The sequence below is a fragment of the Callithrix jacchus genome, chromosome 22, assembly GCF_049354715.1.
Source record: "Callithrix jacchus isolate 240 chromosome 22, calJac240_pri, whole genome shotgun sequence".
Lineage (NCBI taxonomy): Eukaryota > Metazoa > Chordata > Mammalia > Primates > Cebidae > Callithrix > Callithrix jacchus.
In genome coordinates, this window is record NC_133523.1 from 34,074,414 (window position 1) to 34,094,865 (window position 20,452).

The 20,452-nt window shown below is 52.4% G+C and overlaps 1 protein-coding gene across 6 annotated transcripts in view; it reads left to right on the top strand.

Moving 5' to 3' along the window:
* The window catches only part of RYR1 (ryanodine receptor 1), a 149,654-nt gene that overhangs the window by 51,154 nt on the left and 78,048 nt on the right, over window positions 1-20,452 (top strand). For all 6 annotated transcript variants that reach the window (XM_078359289.1, XM_078359292.1, XM_078359290.1 and 3 more), the window contains exons 34-50: window positions 1,855-2,467; window positions 5,122-5,385; window positions 6,021-6,221; window positions 7,150-7,261; window positions 9,358-9,504; window positions 11,196-11,469; window positions 13,108-13,222; window positions 13,309-13,441; window positions 13,770-13,864; window positions 14,556-14,691; window positions 15,358-15,544; window positions 15,630-15,738; window positions 16,615-16,735; window positions 16,826-16,995; window positions 18,508-18,728; window positions 18,820-18,910; window positions 20,169-20,309. In XM_078359289.1, coding sequence (XP_078215415.1) covers window positions 1,855-2,467; window positions 5,122-5,385; window positions 6,021-6,221; window positions 7,150-7,261; window positions 9,358-9,504; window positions 11,196-11,469; window positions 13,108-13,222; window positions 13,309-13,441; window positions 13,770-13,864; window positions 14,556-14,691; window positions 15,358-15,544; window positions 15,630-15,738; window positions 16,615-16,735; window positions 16,826-16,995; window positions 18,508-18,728; window positions 18,820-18,910; window positions 20,169-20,309 — 3,130 coding nt within the window. The remainder of the gene's footprint in view (window positions 1-1,854; window positions 2,468-5,121; window positions 5,386-6,020; window positions 6,222-7,149; window positions 7,262-9,357; window positions 9,505-11,195; window positions 11,470-13,107; window positions 13,223-13,308; window positions 13,442-13,769; window positions 13,865-14,555; window positions 14,692-15,357; window positions 15,545-15,629; window positions 15,739-16,614; window positions 16,736-16,825; window positions 16,996-18,507; window positions 18,729-18,819; window positions 18,911-20,168; window positions 20,310-20,452) is intronic.

Sequence of the window (20,452 nt, forward strand, 5' to 3'; positions counted from 1 at the left end):
CACCACACCCAGCCAGGATTACTCTTAAGAACTCTGAACACTCCAGGCACGGTGGCTCGTGGCTGTAATCCCAGCATTTTGGGAGGCTGAGGCAGCCAGATTACCTGAGGTCAGGAGTCTCTACTAAAAATGCAAAAATTAGCCATTTGGGGTGGTGTGCACCTGTAGTTCCAGCTACTCAGGAGGCTGAGGCATGAAAATTTCTTGAACCCAGGGGGCGGAGGTTGCAGTGAGCTAGGATTGTGCCACTACACTCCAGCCTGGGCAACAGAGCAAGATGCCGTCTCAAAACATAGAACTCTCAACAAGGGAGGGATCCCAGACTCACCTCCCTGACTCACATAGGAGGCTCCTGACATGCCTTCTTCCTACCTTCCTACCTTCCTGCCTTCCTGCCTTCCTTTTTTCCCTTCCTTCCTTCCATCCTTCCTTTATTCATGCATCCATTCAGCAGATAGCTCTGGATTCCTCCTATGTGCTGGGTAGTGCCCTAAGCTAGAGATACCAAGCCCCTGAGAAGTGACATTCTAGTAATGCTTGTATATAACTCAGTGTGCTCAAACGTGCCCAAAGGGACCCAGAGTCATCCCCAGGACCCCAGATGCACCCATTTATTAATGTATTCATTCAACAAATGTTTCTGGGCACAGTGGCTCGTGCTTGTAATCTCAGCACTTCAGGAGGCTGAGGAGGGAGGGCTGCTTGAGGCCAGAGGTTTGAGACCACCAGGAAGCATAGTGAGAACCCGTCTCCACACAGAAAAAAATTTTTAATTAGCTTGGCTTGGTGGCACACACCTGTAGTCTCAGCTACTTGGAGGCTGAGGCAGGAGGATTGCTTAAGCCCAGGAGTTCAAGGTTGCAGTGAGCTAGGATCACACCACTGCACTCTAGCTTGGGCAACAGAGCAAGACCCTATCACTAACAACAACAGGCTGGGCATGGTGGCTATGCCTGTAATCCCAGCTTTTTGAGAGGCTGAGGGGGGCAGATCACCTGAGGTCAGGAGTTCGAGACCAGTCTAACCAACATGGTGAAGCCCCATTTCTACTAAAAATACATACACACACAAATTAGCCACAAAAATTAGCTGGGCATGGTGGCACATGCCTGTAATTCCAGCTGCAAGGGAGGCTGAGGTAAGATAATTGCTTGAACCTAGGGGCAGAGGATGCAGTGAGCCAAGATGGAGCCATTGTACTCCAGACTGGGCAACAAGAGCAAAACTTCATCTCAGAGCAAACAAACAAAAACCCTGAGCACTTTACTATGTGCTAGCTGTAGTTTTAGGTGCTGGGAATATTACAAACAACAGCAAAAACAAAACAGGCAGAAACGTCCTGCCCTTGGAGTTTACATTCTAATCGCACTCAGACACAACCAATGTACTCAGACCTGCCAGAGGCGGGGTTCAAACCCAAGCTGGGGGCCCAAACACATCTCAGGGACATCAGATGCTCTACGTGGACTCTCAGACTCTTACAAAGTCCCAGACCATCCAAGGGACCCCAGAGGTATCCCAGGGGTCCCCAGATCCCTTAGAGACTTCTGGAACCATTGAAAGACTCTAGACTCAGCTTCATGGCCCTCACAGAACCCTAAGCTAGGAGGCCACTGGGACTCCCTGCTTCAGCCATGAACACTCATCTACGTGTCTCCACCTCTCTGGGGTCTGTGTCTCTGTCTCCCATCTTCTCCCATGATGGATGAATTGATAGATGGAATGGTAGGGGTGTGAAGGAGAGATGAATGAAGGGGTGGATAATGATGGAGGAAATGGAGGAAGAGATGGTGGCTGGACGCATGCATGAGGCTCATTCATCTATCTCTGTCTGTGTTTCCCCCTCTGCTGCAGGTGCATGGACATCCTGGAGCTGTCGGAGCGCCTGGACCTGCAGCGCTTCCACTCGCACACCCTGCGCCTCTACCGCGCTGTGTGCGCCCTGGGCAACAATCGCGTGGCACATGCTCTGTGCAGCCACGTGGACCAGGCTCAGCTGCTGCACACCCTAGAGGACGCACGCCTGCCAGGCCCATTGCGCGCGGGCTACTACGACCTCCTCATCAGCATCCACCTCGAAAGTGCCTGCCGCAGCCGCCGCTCCATGCTCTCTGAATACATAGTGCCGCTCACGCCTGAGACCCGCGCCATCACGCTCTTCCCTCCCGGAAGGAGCACAGAAAATGGTCACCCCCGGCACGGCCTGCCGGGTGTTGGAGTCACCACCTCGCTGAGGCCCCCACATCATTTCTCACCCCCCTGTTTCGTGGCCGCCCTGCCAGCTGCTGGGGCAGCAGAGGCCCCGGCCCGCCTCAGCCCTGCCATACCGCTGGAGGCCCTGAGGGACAAGGCACTGAGGATGCTGGGGGAGGCGGTGCGCGATGGTGGGCAGCACGCTCGTGACCCCGTCGGGGGCTCCGTGGAGTTCCAGTTTGTGCCTGTGCTCAAGCTTGTGTCCACCCTGCTGGTAATGGCTTCCTCCTGCTTCCCTCTGTCCCAAAACTCCAAAGATAACATGCATCAATCCTCCTCCATTTATGCATCCAACCACCATTCATTCCCTCCTCTATCCATCCATCTATACATTCCCACCTTTCTTCTTATTATCATATATATATATATATATTTTTTTTTTTTGAGAGGGAGTCTCACCCTTGCCTACGCTGAAGTGCAGTGATGCTATCTCAGCTCACTGCAACCTCCGCCTCCCAGGTTCAAGAAATTCTCCTGCCTCAGCCTCCCGAGTAGCTGGGATTACAGGCGTGTCCCACCACACCCGGCTAATTTTTGTGTTTTTAGTAGAGATGCGCTTTTACCATGTTGGCCAAACTGGTCTCGAACTCCTGACCTCAGGATCCTCCCACCTCGGCCTCCCAAAGTGCTGGGATTACAGATCAGATGTGAGCCACCGCGCCCAGCCTCCATCCACCTATGTATCCTTCCACCATCTCCCTATTTTTCATTCACCTTTCCCTCCATCTGCTCACCTGTTAACTATTTGTTTGTTCATCTCTTCTTCCTGGTCATCTATCCAACCAACCATCATTCATCCATCCATCAATCCATCAGTCCTCCACCCACCTTTCCATCCACTCATCCATCCTATCCATTCATGTATACAGATCACTTACCATCGATAAGTCCATCTGCCTTTCTATCCTTCTGTTCTCCACCCACTCCATTCATCCATTCATGCATGTACCCATCTATCCATCTATTTGCCCATCCATTCTTTCATTCATTCATATAGCTGTCCATCTACCATTCTATCTGTTCACCTATCCACCTATTCATTTATGTATTAATCTATCTTTCCTCCCATAGGTCCAATAATCATCTCCTCCCACCTGTGCATCCATCCATATCTCCATCAACAGATCCATCTGTGCTCCATTTCCCACCTACCTTTCACCCATCTATCCATCTCTCCATTCATATGTATGTACGCCCATCCCCCTACCCACAAGTCCATCTAGCCATCCACACCTGTCCATCTACCCATTCCCTATTCTTCTATCCATCCCTCGTATCATGTGCCCTTTTATTCTTATACCCATCTAACTATTCATTTATATATCCATCTTTTTTGTTTTGTTTGTTTTTGAGACAGCATCTCACTCTGTCACCCAGGCTGGAGTGCAATGGCACCATAATGGCTCACTGTAGCCTCAACCTCCTGGGCTTAAGCAATCCTTTTACCTCAGCCTCCTGAATAGCTGGGACTACAGGTGTGCACCACCATGCCCAGCTAATTTTTAAATTTTTAGTAGAGGTGGAGTCTCGCTATGTTGCCCAAGCTGGTCTTGAACTCCTGAGCTCAAGCAGTTCTCCCACCTTGGCCTCCCAGTGTTGGGATTACAGGCATGAGACACTCTGCTCAAACTAATTTTGTTTTTATTTACTATTTTTAATTTAATTTCATTTTGTGGGAGCAGGGTCATATCTGGGCTAGAATGTGGTGGCATAATGGTAGCTCACTGCAGTCGCCAATTCCTGGGCTCAAGTGGTCATCCTGCCTCAGCCTCCCTAAGTACTGGGATGACAGGTGTGAACCACCATACCTGGACCCAACTTTTCATACACAAACCCAACCAGCCCTGTGGCCAACCATCTCCCCTGCCCTCATGGCTATTCACTAATTCATCTATTCAGCCACATATTCATTTACCTGCTCATTCATCTATTACCCCATCCACCACCTACCCACCTACCTATACATTATTTATCCCCCAATCCATCTGCCATCATCTCTTCCTCCACCATTTCCTTCATCTTTCCATCATCATCCGCTTATTCATCTTTCCTTCAAACCTCTACCATTCCAACTCTCGATTCATCCAGCCAGCCAGCCAGTCCTCCCTCCATTCATCCATCTCTCTCCCCCTCACTCTTCTTCCTTTTCTTCTACTTCCTCTTTACTTCCTTGTGTTAGCATCTTCTTAAATTTTTTTTTTTTTTTTGAGATGGAATCTCCCTCTGTTTCCCAGGCTGGAGTGCAGTGGCATAATCTCAGCTCACTTCAACCTCTGCCTCCTTGGTTCAAGCAATTCTCCTGCCTCAGCCTCCCAAGCAGCTGGGACTACAGGCATGCACCACCACACTCAGCTACATTTTTTTTTTATGTAGAGATGGGGTTTCACCATGTTGGCCAGGCTGGTCTCGAACTCCTGGCCTCAAGTGATCCACCCACCGTTGCCTCCCAAAGTGCTGGGATTACAGGTGTGAGCCACTGCGACCTGCCTCATGTGTTAGCATCTTTATCGTGTTGACCGAGAGCTGGTGTATTCTGGGAGCTATGCAGGTGTAGGGTGTGTCCTGGGCCAGAGGACACAGCATATGCTTAGGCTTGGGAGAAAGGACACTCACCTGTGGTGGGAGAGGCCACTCATATTTGGCTCTGTGGTCTGGGCTATGTGGATGCAACACAGGGTATGGACCTGAGTAGATCTCAAGGAGGGTGGATGGCAAGGTGGGGGATGCCATTCCTGCTGTGGGATGAATTGGATCAGCCAGTGCAGGAATGACTGCATGTGCAGGAGGAGCGTGCCCAGAGAGCGAGGCCAGAGCCTGACCATGGAGGCCTTGCAGGCCACAGTGAAGAACCCAGACTTTGTCCTATAGGTGATGGGTGTCTTTGGCGATGAGGATGTGAAACAGATCTTGAAGATGATTGAACCTGAAGTCTTCACTGAGGAAGAAGAAGAGGAGGAGGAGGAAGAGGAGGAAGAGGAGGATGAGGAGGAGAAGGAGGAGGATGAGGAGGAAGCGGCACACGAGAAGGAAGATGAGGAAAAAGAGGAAGAGGAGGCAGCAGAAGGAGAAAAAGAAGAAGGCTTGGAGGAGGGGCTGCTCCAGATGAAGTTGCCGGAGTCTGTGAAGTTACAGGTGGGCTGCTGCTTCCTGCTTTTCAGCCTCCATCTATATGCGCTGGGAGACAGAGGGTAGGTGGGGTGCGAGCCTGGATCTCTCCCTCAGGCAGTGGGGAGTTGTGGAAATGCATGTGGCAGGGAGCAATGCTGCCTTGGAAAGATCTCTCTGTTTTCCATGGAGATGAGACAGTGGAGAAGGCAGGTTTTTTGTTTTTTTTTTTTTTGAGACAGAATTTTGCTTGGTCACCCAGGCTGGAGTACTGTGGCATGATCTTCGCTCACTGCAATCCCCACCTTCTGGGTTCAAGCAATTCTCCTGCCTTAGCTTCCTGAGTAGCTTGGATTACAGGCATGAGCCACCATGCCTGGCTAATTTTTGTATTTTTAGTAGAGATGGGGTTTCGCCATGTTGGCCAGGCTGGTCTTGAACTCATGACCTCATGATCCACCCACCTTGTCCTCCCAAAGTGTTGGGATTATAGGCATGAGCTACGCACCCAATGAAAGCAGGCTTAAGGTTCCAGGCAGCAAATGATGGTGGCTGGACCATGGAGGGCAGGGCCATGGAGAGGGGAGAGGAAGCAAGAGAAGTTTCAAGAAGTCCTGATGGTCTCACCTCCACCTTTCCTTCGCATGGCTGTCCTTCCACAGATGTGCCACCTGCTGGAGTATTTCTGTGACCAAGAGCTGCAGCACCGTGTGGAGTCCCTGGCAGCCTTTGCAGAGCGCTATGTGGACAAGCTTCAGGACAACCAGAGGGGCCGCTATGGCCTCCTCATGAAAGCCTTCAGCATGACCGCAGCGGAGACTGCAAGACGTACCCGCGAGTTCCGCTCCCCACCCCAGGAGCAGGTCACCTGACCTCTGACGCTGGCGCCCTTACTGTCTAAACCCCAACCTCAACATCTCCTGACTCTTTTAATTAATTAATTTATTTATTTATTTTTGAGATGGAGTTTCGCTCTTGTTACCCAGGCTGGCGTGCAATGGCACGATCTCGGCTCACCGCAATCTCCGCCTCCTGGGCTCAGGCAATTCTCCTGCCTCAGCCTCCCGAGTAGCTGGGATTACAGGCACGCGCCACCATGCCCAGCTAATTTTTTGTATCTTTAGTAGAGACGGGGTTTCACCATGTTGACCAGGATGCTTTCGGTCTCTTGACCTCGTGATCTACCCGCCTTGGCCTCCCAATTTTTTATTTTATTTTATTTTTATTTTTGAGATGGAGTTTTGCTGTTGTTACCCAGACTGGAGTGCAATGACACAATCTCGGCTCACCGCAACCTCCGCCTTCTGGGTTCAAGCAATTCTCCTGCCTCAGCCTCCTGAGTAGCTGGGACTACAGGCGCGCACCACCATGCCCAGTTAATTTTTGTATTTTTAGTAGAGACAGGATTTCAGCTTGTTGAGGATGGTCTCAATTTCTTGACCTCGTGATCCACCTGCCTCGGCCTCCCAAAATGCTGGGATTACAGGCGTGAGCCACCACGCCGGGCCAACATCTCCTAACTCTTATCACTGAGGACCCTCAACCTCTAAACCCATGCTGACCCCTAATTATACATTTATCTCCTACCTTCTGAACCAACCTGACCTCTGAGTCACCCCACACTGACCCTGACTCCTTTTAGACCTCTGGCCCTAGTCTCCCAGTCTTCAGGAACTCACACTTCCACTCATGACCTTAGATGCAGACTTACGATTGCATCTTCTGTCTCTGATCTCAGAGTTCCTGCTTTGGGATCTCAGACCCTCATTCTAACTTTTGACCTTCCCCTAGATCAATATGCTCCTGCATTTCAAAGATGGTGCAGATGAGGAAGACTGTCCTCTCCCTGAAGAGATTCGACAGGATTTGCTTGACTTTCATCAAGACCTGCTGGCACACTGTGGTAAGGAGTGGGGATCAGAGAGTTCTCCCCATGCCAGCTTTCTCTTGAGATCCCTCCAGGAGTTTCCCTAAGATTTCCTGATCTTAACCCTCCAGTATTGGTGCTATGTAACTATTGGTTGAATGAATGAACGAATATATTAGTGAACAGATAAATGACACGTGGAAGGATATGTTTATATGAGTCTTTGGGTGGATGGCTATAAGCAGATAAATGAATGGGTATGTCATTTGATGAATAGAAGAAGTGGGTGAAAAATGGCTGACTGGATAGATGGATGGATGAAGAGAAGGACAGATGAATGGTTGAGAATTGGGCGGAGACATGGCTGGCTGGGTGGAAGGACAGATGAATGACCTCCGTAGTTTCTGATGATGACAGGTCAGCTGATAGTCTTATTGCGATTCCCTTATACATGATGAATTATTTTTCCCTGGCTGACTTTTAAGATTTTCTCTGTATCTTTGCCTTTCAACAGTTTAGTACAATATGCCTAGGTGTAGAGGTCTTTGAATTTATCCTACTGGAACTTCGTTGAGTTTCTTGAATATATGATTATTTTTTATCAAAGTTGGAACATTTTTGACAATTATTTATTCAAATATTTTTCTGCCCCTTTCCTCTTCCTCTGGGACTCTCACTATGCGCATATTGGTACACCTGATGGCATCCCACAGGTCTGTGAGGCTTGCTTTCATTTTGCTTTGTTCTTTTTTTTTTTTTTTTTTTTTTTTTTGAGACAGAGTCTTGCTCTGTCACCCAGGCTGGAGTGCAGTGGCACGATCTCAGCTCACTGCAAGCTCCACCTCCCAGGTTCAAGCAATTCTCTGCCTCAGCCTCCTGAGTAGCTGGGATTACAGGTGCCCGCCACCACACCGGGGTAATTTTTATATTTTTACTAGAGACGGGGGTTTCACCATCTTGTCCAGGCTGGTCTTGAACTCCTGACCTCGTGATCCATCTGCCTCGGCCTCCCAAAGTGCTGGGATTGCAGGCATGAGCCACCGTGCCTGGCCCTGTTTCATTTTTATTTATTTATTTTTTTAAGACAGTCTTACTCTGTCACCCAGGCTGGAGTGCAGGGGCACAATCTCAGCTCACCACATCCTCTGCCTCCTGGGCTCAAGCCATCCTCCTACCTTAGCTTTCTGAAAAGCTGGGACAACAGGTGTGTACCACCACACCTGGGTAATTTTTAAAATTTTTTGTAGAGTCAGGGTTTTGCCATGTTGCCCAGGCTAGTATTGAACTCCTGGGCTCAAGCAATTTGTATGCCTGGGCCTCCCAGAGTGCTGGGATTACAAGTGTGGGCCACCACACTGGCCCATTTTCCTTTGTTCTTTCGCTTTTCTGTTCTTCAGGCTAGATAATCTCTATGTCCTACCTTCAAGTTCACTATTTCTCGTACCAGCTCAAATATGCTGTTGAATCCCCCTCTAGTAATTTTTTATTTCAGTTACTTTATTTTTCAACTCCAGAATTTCTATATTTTAACAATCCACCTTTTTATTAGTATTTACTACTGGGTGAGTCACTACTATCATACTTCTTTTAATTCTTCAGACATGGTTTCCTTTAGTTCTTTGGACATATTTGCAAGGTTGATTTAAAAGATAAATGTTTCATAGAAGGAATAAATGAACAAAGACATGAACATATAAAGAAGTAAACAAGGCCAGGGGTGGTGGCTCATGCCTGTAATCCCAGCACTTTGGGAGGCTGGGGTGGGCGGATTGTTTGAGCTCAGGAGTTCGAAACTGGCCTCGGCAACATGGCAAGACCCCCATCTCTATACACACAAAAAAGCACAAAATTAACAGTGTTTGGTGGCACACACCTATAGTACCAGCTACTCAGAAGGCTGAAGTAGGAGGATGGCTTAAGCCTAGGAGGCAGAGGTTGCAGTGAGCTGAGATCACGCCACTGCCCTCCAGTCTGGGCAAATGAGCAGGACACTGTCTTTAAAAAAAAAAAAAAAAGGAAATGAAATTAAAAACTCCATGAATGCAAATATGCACAAATGAAGAAGTGAGTGTATGAGCAGGTGAATAAGCAAACTGATGAATGACATTTTCCCCCTGCTTGACCACTTCCAGGAATTCAGCTGGAGGGAGAGGAGGAGGAACCAGAGGAAGAGGTCACCCTGGGCAGCCGCCTCATGAGCCTGTTGGAGAAAGTGCGACTGGTGAAGAAGAAGGAGGAGAAAACTGAGGAAGAGCAACCAGCTGAGGAGAGCAAACCCCGTGAGGACTGGGGTCACCGGGGAAAGGGCAGGGGTGGGGTGGGCAGCCCTGTGTCTGGGGAGCCTCTGTGTCCCAAAGAGGGCACGAGGACAAATGCAAGAGAGGGATAGAGAGGTAGAAGGGAGAGGGAAGAGCAGCAGGCTCATGAGAAAGGAGGCAAACTGGAAGCAGGTGCAGTGGGGTGGCTCACGCCTGTAATCCCAGCACTTTGGGAGGCGAAGGTGGGTGGATCACTTGAGGTCAGGAGTTCAAGACCAGCCTGGCCAACATGGTGAAACCCCTTCTCCACTAAAAATACGAACATTAGCTGGGCATGGCAGTGCACACCTGTACTCCCAGCTACTTGGAGGCTGAGGCACGAGAATGGCTTGAACCCAGGAGGTGAGGGTTGCAGTGAGCCCAGATTGTGCCACCGCACTCCAGCATGGGTGACAGGGTGAAACTCTGTCTAAAAAAAAAAAAAAAAAAAAAGAGGCATGCTGGAGGTTAGGCCCAAAGATAGGGGCTGCAGAACGTGTGTGTTGGGACCAGGGTGACACAGCCTACCAGCTTAGTGGCAAACCTCTAACCCAGGGATGGCGGCACTGCTGAACCACTGTGGCTTCCGTGGCCTTGCCGCTTCTCTTTTCTCTCTTGGAGACGATTACCATGCTGAGGGTAGACAAGCAGTTGTGATGAATGTTGGGCCAATGTGTTATTTTGCAAACTGCTTATTAGCCATATCTAACAAGGACAGAGTTCCTGACATTGCTACAGGTTTTATCCCGCAACATTTAGGAAACTTTTATGGGGCCAACTCAGCCAGGCACTCTTACCAGGGCTGGGAAGTACAGCTGAGGGGGGAAAGTCAAAGCCCCTGTTTAGAAAGTTTCGATTTTTACATTTTTTTTTTGAGACAGTGTCTTGCTGTGTTGCCCCAGCTGGAGTGCAGTGGTGCAATCTCAGCTCACTGCTACCTCCGCCTCCTGGGTTCAAATGATTCTCCTGCCTCAGCCTCTCGAGTAGCTGGGATTACAGGCACACACCACCATGCCTGGCTAATTTTTGTATTTTTAGTAGAGATATGGTTTCACCATGTTGGCCAGGCTGGTCTCAAAGTCCTGACCTCAGGTGATCCACCTGCCTCAGCCTCCCAAAGTGCTGGGATTACAGGCCTGAGCCACCACACCCGGCCAAATCCACAGTATTTTTATAGAACAAACAGGATGGCAACATGTGCTTTCAAAGGTGCATGGTGACGTGGCTCTGGTATCTTGCAGTTGTACAATTAATTATTTCCCTTGAAATTTTTAATTTTGTGGTCTGGATATTAGGGCGAACAGAACAAAGAGATTCTTGGGGGAATAGAAAAAAGTTTGCCAGGCTGGGCACAGTGGCTCACACCTATAATCCTAGCCCTTTGGGAGGCCAAAGTAGGAGGATCACTTGAGCCCAGGAGTTCGAGGCTGCAGTGAGCTGTGACTGCACCGCTGCACCCCAGCCTGGGCAACAGAGCAAGACACTATCTCGAAAACAAACAAAGAAAAAAATCTACTAGAATCTGCCTGCTCCTGGCAGGTGGGGGATGGGGATGGTTAGTAACTGGGAAAACTTCTGGAACAGGGAACCCCTTCCACATGGTTCTGGCCCAAGGCCCAGCATGCTGCCCTTCCCTGCACAGCACTCCAAGCCTTGTGCCATCTCCTTCCCAGGGTCCCTGCAGGAGCTGGTGTCCCACATGGTGGTGCGCTGGGCCCAGGAGGACTTTGTGCAGAGCCCCGAGCTGGTGCGGGCCATGTTCAGCCTCCTGCACCGGCAGTATGACGGGCTGGGTGAGCTGCTACGTGCCCTGCCGCGGGCGTACACCATCTCCCTGTCTTCCGTGGAAGACACCATGAGCCTGCTCGAGTGCCTGGGCCAGATCCGCTCACTGCTCATCGTGCAGATGGGCCCCCAGGAGGAGAACCTCATGATTCAGAGCATCGGGTGAGAAGCTGCCCTGCCCTTTTCTTTGCTTACTCCCTTGGGTGATGGAGGCCCTCAGGATACAATAACGTTCCCTTCCCCAACTTCCGGCTGATCCTCTAGTTGATCTACTCCATCTCCTGGCTGCTAGCCCACCTCCCTGGGTAATGTCTTCTTCCCTTACCTCTCCACCCTCAGTGGTAGCAGCTCTGCTTACTGTGTGACTCTCAGCACGACGTTTACCTTTTGTGTGTGTGTGTGTGTGTGTGTGTGTGTGTGTGTGTGTGTGTGAGAGAGAGAGAGAGAGAGAGAGACTCCCTCTGCCACCCAGGCTGGAGTGCAATGGCGCGATCTCAGCTCACTGCAACCTCCACCTCCCAGGTTCAAGCGATTCTCCTATCTCAGCCTCCCAAGTAGCTGGGATTCCAGGCACACACTACCATGCCTGGCTAATTTTTTGTATTTAGTAGAGACAGAGTTTCACCACGATGGTCAGGCTGGTCTCGAATTGCTAACTCAGGTGATCCATCCGCCTCGGCCACCCAAAGTGCTGGGATTAGAGGTGTGAGCCACCACACCCAGCCAAGGTTTACCCCTTTTGAGCTTCAGTTTCATCTGTAAAACAGGCAGATCCAAGCCTGCTCCAAAGGGTTGTGCTGCGGCTTAAGTGAGCTCATGCGAATAATAATCATCATGGTAGTAGCATTGAGCGCACAGTGTCAAATGTGTCTCATTCACGCAGTAAACATTTATTGAGCACTTACTGCATGCCCAGGCCCTTTCTAGGTGTTTTTGAGACAGGGTCTCACTCTGTTGCCCAGGCTGGCGTGCAGTGGCCCCGTCATAGCTCACTACAGCCTCAACTTCCTGGGCTCAAGCAATCCTCCTGCCTCAGCCTCCTGAGTAGCTGGGACTGCAGACACACGCCACCATGCCCAGTGTATTTGTAAACATTTTGTAGAGGCAGGGTCTTGCTATGTTGCCCAGGCTGCTCTTGAACTCCTGGGCTCAAGTGATCCTCCTGCCTCAGCCTTCCAAAGGGCTGGAATCACAAGGGGTGAGCCACCATGCTGGGATGACATTTGATAAAAGGAAAGATGGCAAAGATCTATGCCCTAGGGGAGCCCCCCTTGGGTGCATGCCTCAGTCTCCCTATCAGTGAAACAGGGATCCTTCCTCCCATAGTGGCTGTAGGAACTATTGTTTGTTTGCCTGAGATGGAGTCTTGCTCTGTTGCCCAGCCTGGAGTGCAGTGGCACAATCACTGCTCACTGCAACCTCCACCTACCAGGTTCAAGTGATTCTCCCACCTCAGCCTCCTGTGTAGCTGGGATTATGGGCGTGTGCCACCATGCCCAGCTAACGTTTGTATTTTTACTAGAAATGGGGGTTTCACCATGTAGGCCAGGCTGATCTCGAACTCCTGACCTCAAGTGATCCTCCGGCCTTGGCCTCCCAAAGTGCTGGGATTACAGGTGTGAGCCACTATACCTGGCCAGCTGAAGGAACTGAGTGAGTTCAGATCTGTAAAGGGGATGGTGCCAGGCACAGAGTGAGAGGGCCAAGAATGCCAACTGCTGTCACAGAGGTGGCTGTGGCCCTCCCTGGGCTTGGTCCCACACAGCCCCTGGTGACCCCGTGCACTCTGCCTGTCTACAGGAACATCATGAACAACAAAGTCTTCTACCAACACCCAAACCTGATGAGGGCACTGGGCATGCATGAGACAGTCATGGAGGTCATGGTCAACGTCCTTGGGGGCGGCGAGTCCAAGGTGAGGGCCCAGCAGGCACGGGGGAGCTCAGAGGAGGGGTCCATAGAGGGCAGGCCCTGACCACTGGCCCACCCTGTCTGTCCCAGGAGATCCGCTTCCCCAAGATGGTGACAAGCTGCTGCCGCTTCCTCTGCTATTTCTGCCGCATCAGCCGGCAGAACCAGCGCTCCATGTTTGACCACCTGAGCTACCTGCTGGAGAACAGCGGCATCGGCCTGGGTGAGAACCCCTGTGCTCAGGGGCTGTCCCCCAGAACCCACTCCTGGCACCCCGTCCAGGCCTGCCCCACTTCCCACCAGCTCACTCGCTCATTCAGTCATTCAGCAAACTCCCTCTCAACCATGGCTCTGGCCCTGTAATGAGTAATGCTGGGGACAGAATAGTTACCCCAGTAGTGACAGCCCAGAGTGGTCAGGGCTTGGATGAGGGAAGTACAGACCAGAAGAGGTATCTGATCCAGTTTGGAAAAAGAGTGGTCAGGGAGGGCTTCCAAGAGGAGGTGAGACAAGGAGGAGTGAGACTTTCTTACCACCTCTCACACCCACAGGCATGCAGGGCTCCACACCCCTGGACGTGGCCGCTGCCTCCGTCATTGACAACAATGAGCTGGCCTTGGCATTGCAGGAACAGGACCTGGAAAAGGTGTGGAGGGCAGGGCTGGGCCTGGGCCTGAGGGAGGAGATCGGGCACCACACGGCTGCTTGGGACACCTGCTGATTCTGAACTCATTCTTGGGGGGCAATTCTGGATTGTCCAGTGCCCAACCAGAAGGAGATCCAGTTGCTCATTTGTGGGAAGCTTCCTGGCTGGAAGCAGGTCTGCGCTCTAGCTTCGGGCTGGGGGCAGGTCCGGGCTCATTGTTATTTCTTGATGATATGCTCGACATGCCCGCCCTTTCTGGACCATGGAGGGTAACTTCCTGACGTTGCCAAGGCATTTGTAAACTGTCGTGGCGCTGGTGGGAGTGTAGCAGTGAGGACCTCCAGAGGTCACTCTCGTCACCATCTTGGCTTTAGTGGGGTTTGGCCGGTTTCTTTACTGCTACCTGTTTTATCAGCAAGGTCTTTATGACCTGTATCTTGTGCCGACCTCTTAGCTCACTCTGTGACTTAGAATGCCTTAAGTGTCTGGGAACACAACTCAGCAGGTCTCAGCCTCGTTTTACCCAAACCTTGTTCAAGATGGAGCCGCTCTAGTTCACACGCCTCTGACGGGACCCGGGCTAATGGGCCGAGGGGTCAGAGCTGAGCCGGACTGAGGACCCACAGGGGAGGGCAGAGGGCTGAGGCCTGTGGCTTGGCTCTGGTTTCTAACTGGCCCCCTCTGCCCCCAGGTCGTGTCCTACCTGGCAGGCTGTGGCCTCCAAAGCTGCCCCATGCTTGTGGCCAAAGGGTACCCAGACATTGGCTGGAATCCCTGCGGTGGAGAGCGCTACCTGGACTTCCTGCGCTTCGCTGTCTTTGTCAACGGTGAGGAGGGGGTGGCAGCAGCAGGGCAGGAAGTGTGGGGTCACAGGTCACCCCACAGGTGGGGTCCAGGCAGGGATCCCCTCCAGTGGGTCTGGGGCTGTGTCCTGGGGCTGGCGGGGGGCTGGTGTTACCCCTAGAAGTATTGGTTCCTGGTGCTGGCGGGGGGCTGGTGTTACCCCTGGAAGTATTGGTTCTTGGTGCTGGCGGGGGGCTGGTATTACCCCTGGAAGTATTGGTTCCTGGTGCTGGCGGGGGCCTGGTATTACCCCTGGAAGTATTGGTTCCTGGTGCTGGCGGGGACCTGGTATTACCCCTGGAAGTATTGGTTCCTGGTGCTGGCGGGGGGCTGGTGTTACCCCTGGAAGTATTGGTTCCTGGTGCTGGCGGGGGGCTGGTATTACCCCTGGAAGTATTGGTTCCTGGTGCTGGCGGGGACCTGGTATTACCCCTGGAAGTATTGGTTCCTGGTGCTGGCGGGGTGCTGGTGTTACCCCTGAAAGTATTGGTTCCTGGTGCTGGCGGGGGGCTGGTGTTACCCCTGGAAGTATTGGTTCCTGGTGCTGGCGGGGGGCTGGTGTTACCCCTGGAGGTGCTGGGTCCTGGGGTAGCCTGGGGAGGTCTCTGATGGCGGCTCATGAGACCCCCTGTCCCCACGCGGGAGTCCAGGTGAGAGCGTGGAGGAGAACGCCAACGTGGTGGTGCGGCTGCTCATCCGGAAGCCTGAGTGCTTCGGACCCGCCCTGCGGGGTGAGGGTGGCTCAGGGCTGCTGGCCGCCATTGAAGAGGCCATCCGCATCTCCGAGGACCCTGCGAGAGATGGCCCGGGCATCCGCAGGGACCGGCGGCGTGAGCAGTGAGTCTTCTGGCCCCTCCTCAATACGGCAACCCGCCCTCCCCAGACCCTGACTGCCTCCCCCACCCACCCACTTTCCCTGCAGCTTTGGTGAGGAGCCGCCTGAAGAAAACCGGGTGCACTTGGGACACGCCATCATGTCCTTCTATGCCGCCTTGATTGACCTCCTGGGACGCTGTGCGCCAGAGATGCATGTGAGACCCTGAGGCAGGGCGGGATGGAGAGGGAGAGCAGGCACAGCAGCCTTGAACGCCTCATGCAGGCACTCAGTGGCCTTGAGTGAGCTCCCATACGTGGGTGGTCCTGGACTAGCAATGCTGGAGACACAACAGTGACCAAGACACCCCAGGCCCTGGTCTCACAGAGCTCCCAGTCCAGTGGGGGAGACAGACAGTGACACCCAGAATGGCCAGTGCTGGGATAGGGAGCAGAAGGAGAGGGGTCGGGGCTGGGATGGCAGGGCACACAGAGAGGGGTCAGGATGGGGATGTGTTCGCAGGGAGAGGGGTTGCAGGGACTGGGGTTAGGGTGGGGATGGAGTCATAGGGAGAGGGATCAGGATGGGGATGGGGTCACTGGGAGAGGGGTCAGGCCCAGAATGGCGGGGCATACAGAGAGGGGTCAGGATGGGGATGGGGTCGCAGGGAGAGGAGTTGAAGGGAGTGGGGTTAGGGTGGGGATGGGGTTGCAGGGAGAGGGGTCAGGATGGGGATGGGGTCACAGGGAGAGGGGTCAGGGTGGGGATGGGGTCACAGGGAGAGGGGTTGCAGGGAGTGGGGTCAGGGTGGGGATGGGGTCATAGGAAGAGGGGTCAGGATGGGGATGGGGTCACTGGGAGAGGGGTCAGGGCTGGAATGGCGGGGCATACAGAGAGGGGTCAGGATGGGGATGGGGTCACAGGGAGAGGGTTCAGGGCTGCACAGGTAGAGGAATGAGGGCTGGAAACTCTAGACAGCCCCCTAGAAAGAGGCCTGCTCTACCCTTTTGTGTCATAAGGGAGGGAGTGGAGCAGCCACTGAGTGGGACACTGGCACCTAATGAGTGCCCCTCGCCCTCCCCCCATTCCCCAGCTGATCCAAGCCGGCAAGGGCGAAGCCCTGCGGATCCGCGCCATCCTCCGCTCCCTTGTGCCCTTGGAGGACCTCGTGGGCATCATCAGCCTCCCACTGCAGATCCCCACCCTGGGCAAAGGTGCGAAGGGGATGGGCCTTGGCAAAGGAGTGGTAGTGGGGAGGGAGATGCTGGGTCTGAACGGCATCCCCGAACCCACCCTCCCTGCAGATGGGGCCCTGGTGCAGCCAAAGATGTCGGCATCCTTCGTGCCGGACCACAAGGCGTCCATGGTGCTGTTCCTGGACCGTGTGTACGGCATCGAGAACCAGGACTTCTTACTGCACGTGCTGGACGTGGGGTTCCTGCCCGACATGAGGGCGGCCGCCTCGCTGGACACGGTGAGTGCCCCACCCAGCCTGGCCACCCTCCCCACCTCCACAGAGGGACAGGAGATGGGTCACGGTAGAGCAGCAGCAGCTGCTTTTGTTTTTCTTGGGACTGTGGACATATCATAATCCCCAACACCGTCATCAAGATAGAACACAAAAACCAAGAAACACTCCGAATTCCCATGGAGGATGAGTAGGAATCTCCACGACCTCCAGTTATAAGAAATCATTGTTCAAGGCCGGGCTCGGTGGCTCATGCCTGTAATCCTAGCACTTTGGGAGGCCAAGGCAGGCAGATCTCAAGCTCAGGAGTTCAAGACCAGCCTAATTAACATGGTGAAACCCTGTCTCTACTAAAAATACAAAAATTAGCTGGGTGTGGCGGCATGAGCCTGTAATCCCAGCTACTCGGGAGGCTGAGGCAGGAGAATCACTCCAACCCAGGAGGCGGAGGTTGCAGTGAGCCAATATCATGCCACTACACTCCAGCCTGGGCGACAGAGTGAGACTCCGTCTCAAAAAAAAAAAGAAATCATTGTTCGCAGTGTTAGTGTAACACTGTAGACATATAGACTCGGTACAACAATAACGGAAGGTAACAGAGCAAGGACTAAGAGCACAGAGAAGTGGCCACTGATTTAGCAAAGTCAAGGTCACTGGAAACCGGGATGAGCAGTTTCAGCCAAGGACAGAGGCCTTCCTCAAGAGGGTTTAAGAGAACCTAGGGCTAGGCATGGTGGCTCACCCCTGTAATCGCTTGGGGAAGCCAAGGTGGGAGGATCACTTGAGGCCGCGAGTTCGAGACCAGCCTGGGCAACATGGAGAGACCCTGTCTCTACAAAAAATTGTAAATATTAGCCCAGCGTGGTGGTGCACACTGAAGAGGCTGATATGGGAGAATCACTTGAGGCACGGACACTGAGGCTACAGTGAACCATGACTGTACTCCTGCATTCCAGTCTGGGCGACAGAGCGAGACCCTGTCTTAGGAAAAAAAAATTCGCCAGGCATGGTAGTGCATGCCTGTAGTTCTAGCTACTAGGGAGGCTGAGGCAGGAGGATCACTTGAGCCCAGGCGTTCGAAGCTGCAGTGAGCTATGATTGCACCCCTGCACTCCAGTCTGGGAGACTGAGACCCCTGTCTCCAACAAAAGAAAAAGAATATATTACAGTAAGAAAGGTGAGGGTTAGAGGAAATAAGCTTGCAGACCATTGATATTTACAGAAGAGCCAAATCTGTAATGGAATTCGTTAATCTCATCCACCAATACCTAAACTCGTGTGTTTGAAATTTTGCATAGTCCAAAGTAATAAGTAATGGTGTGAGGGCTGTGGGAGGAGGGTGAGCATAGGGTGGGAGGAGGGTGAGCATAGGGTGGGAGGAGGGTGGTAGAGATTGGGAGGAGCAGGTTTGGGGGGAGTGATCAGAGCCTGGATCCTTTGGCCAGAGTCGTTCAGGGCAGGTGTCAGAGCAGCCCCAGGGGTGTGCGGTGGGCCTGATGTCCTCACTCTACACCCTAGGCCACTTTCAGCACCACCGAGATGGCGCTGGCACTGAACCGCTACCTGTGCCTGGCCGTGCTGCCGCTCATCACCAAGTGCGCGCCGCTCTTTGCGGGCACGGAACACCGTGCCATCATGGTGGACTCCATGCTGCACACGGTGTACCGCCTGTCCCGGGGTCGCTCACTCACCAAGGCACAGCGCGACGTCATCGAGGACTGCCTCATGGCGCTCTGCAGGTGGAGTGTGGTGGACCCCAGGGCGGGGAGGGGGTGGGGCGCAGAGCAGGCCTGGAGGAGAGGTTCCACCATCCTGCGCACGGTCCCGCAGGTACATCCGCCCGTCCATGCTGCAGCACCTGCTGCGGCGCCTGGTGTTCGACGTGCCCATCCTCAACGAGTTCGCCAAGATGCCACTCAAGGTGAGGGCAAGGGCTCTTTAGCGGCTCATTCCAGGCCGCACCCACTGGTTTGCTCTGCGCTCCGACCGTAGGGCTCATTTGTGTCAGCACTGCCCAGCCCAATTAACCCGCACTAATTAGCGCGGTGTCCCTAAGGACTTCCCTAAGGAGTCTAAGAAACTTCTTAGCGTCCTTATTTGCATACTACGATTCCTAGGACATTCACTTTGCTTCATTGATGCCTCTAGCATTCCCTAATTAGCATTTAATTTGCCTAACAGTGAGCCAGCCCCCAGTCAATTCGCATATATTTGCATGGAGCACACCACTTTCCCTAATTAGTGTGTTTATTTGCATGCCTGGACCACCAGACTTCCACGATTCAAATCAGCGCATTTATTTGAATAAACATTACCACAGCTATTCTGAATATTTGCACACTGTCTCTCTTATTTTTAAATTTGCATGCTAATTTGCATAAAGAGATACCCCAACTCAGATATCTTGACTATTTTGCATAATACATTGAAATCAGTTCCTATTTCAAATTTGCATTTTAGCCAGGCACGGTAGCTCACGCCCGTAATCCCAGCACTTTGGGAGGCCAAGGTGGGAGGATCACTTGAGGTCAGGAGTTCGAGACCAGCCTGACCAACATGGTGAAACCCTATCTCTACTAAAAATACAAAAATGAGCTGGGCATGGTGGTGCGAGCCTGTAATCCCAGCTACTTGGGAGGCTGAGTCAGAGAAATGCTTGAACCCAGAGGCAGAGGTTGCAGTGAGCCGAGATCTGTACTCCAGCCTGGTCAACAGAGTGAGACGCCACCTCAAAAAAAAAAAAACAAATTGGCATTTTGGATAGTGGAGGCCCTCTTCCTAATTACCATATATTTGCATGGGGTGCAGCCTGTGTTTCTGTTTGGCATGTTAATTTGCATAAGCACAGACCGCTGTATCCATATGCCCATTTGCTCACTATGCACCCATGGATTAATATTAGCACGCTTATTTGTGTAAAGCAACACCAGACACAACCAGCTGTAGTTTAATGCCCAACCCGACTCTAAATTAAGAATGCTAAATTTGCATACTAAGCTGTCTAGGACCACTCCTCAATAAACATACCAGTTCTTCCCCTGTTAGCATATAATTTGCATAACCCACACCTCCTTCAGAATTTAAAAGCACTGGCATGCCTGTGTCTCTCTGGGCCTTCATCTGCCTGGCATCCACTGGTGCCCCCCTCATTCATGTGTCTCCCTCTTGCTCCTACCCAGCTCCTCACCAATCACTATGAGCGTTGTTGGAAGTACTACTGCCTACCCACAGGCTGGGCCAACTTCGGGGTCACCTCGGAAGAAGAGCTGCACCTCACGCGGAAACTCTTCTGGGGCATCTTTGACTCTCTGGCCCATAAGGTCTGGACAGCAGGGAGCCCCAAACGGGGCTATGTGGAGGGTTTGGGGCCCAAAATTGGGCATCGAGTGAAATTCCCCAATTTTGGGGGTTTCAAGGCAGAGAGGGTTCTGCCTATTTGGATCTAGGAGAACCTATGGGTTGA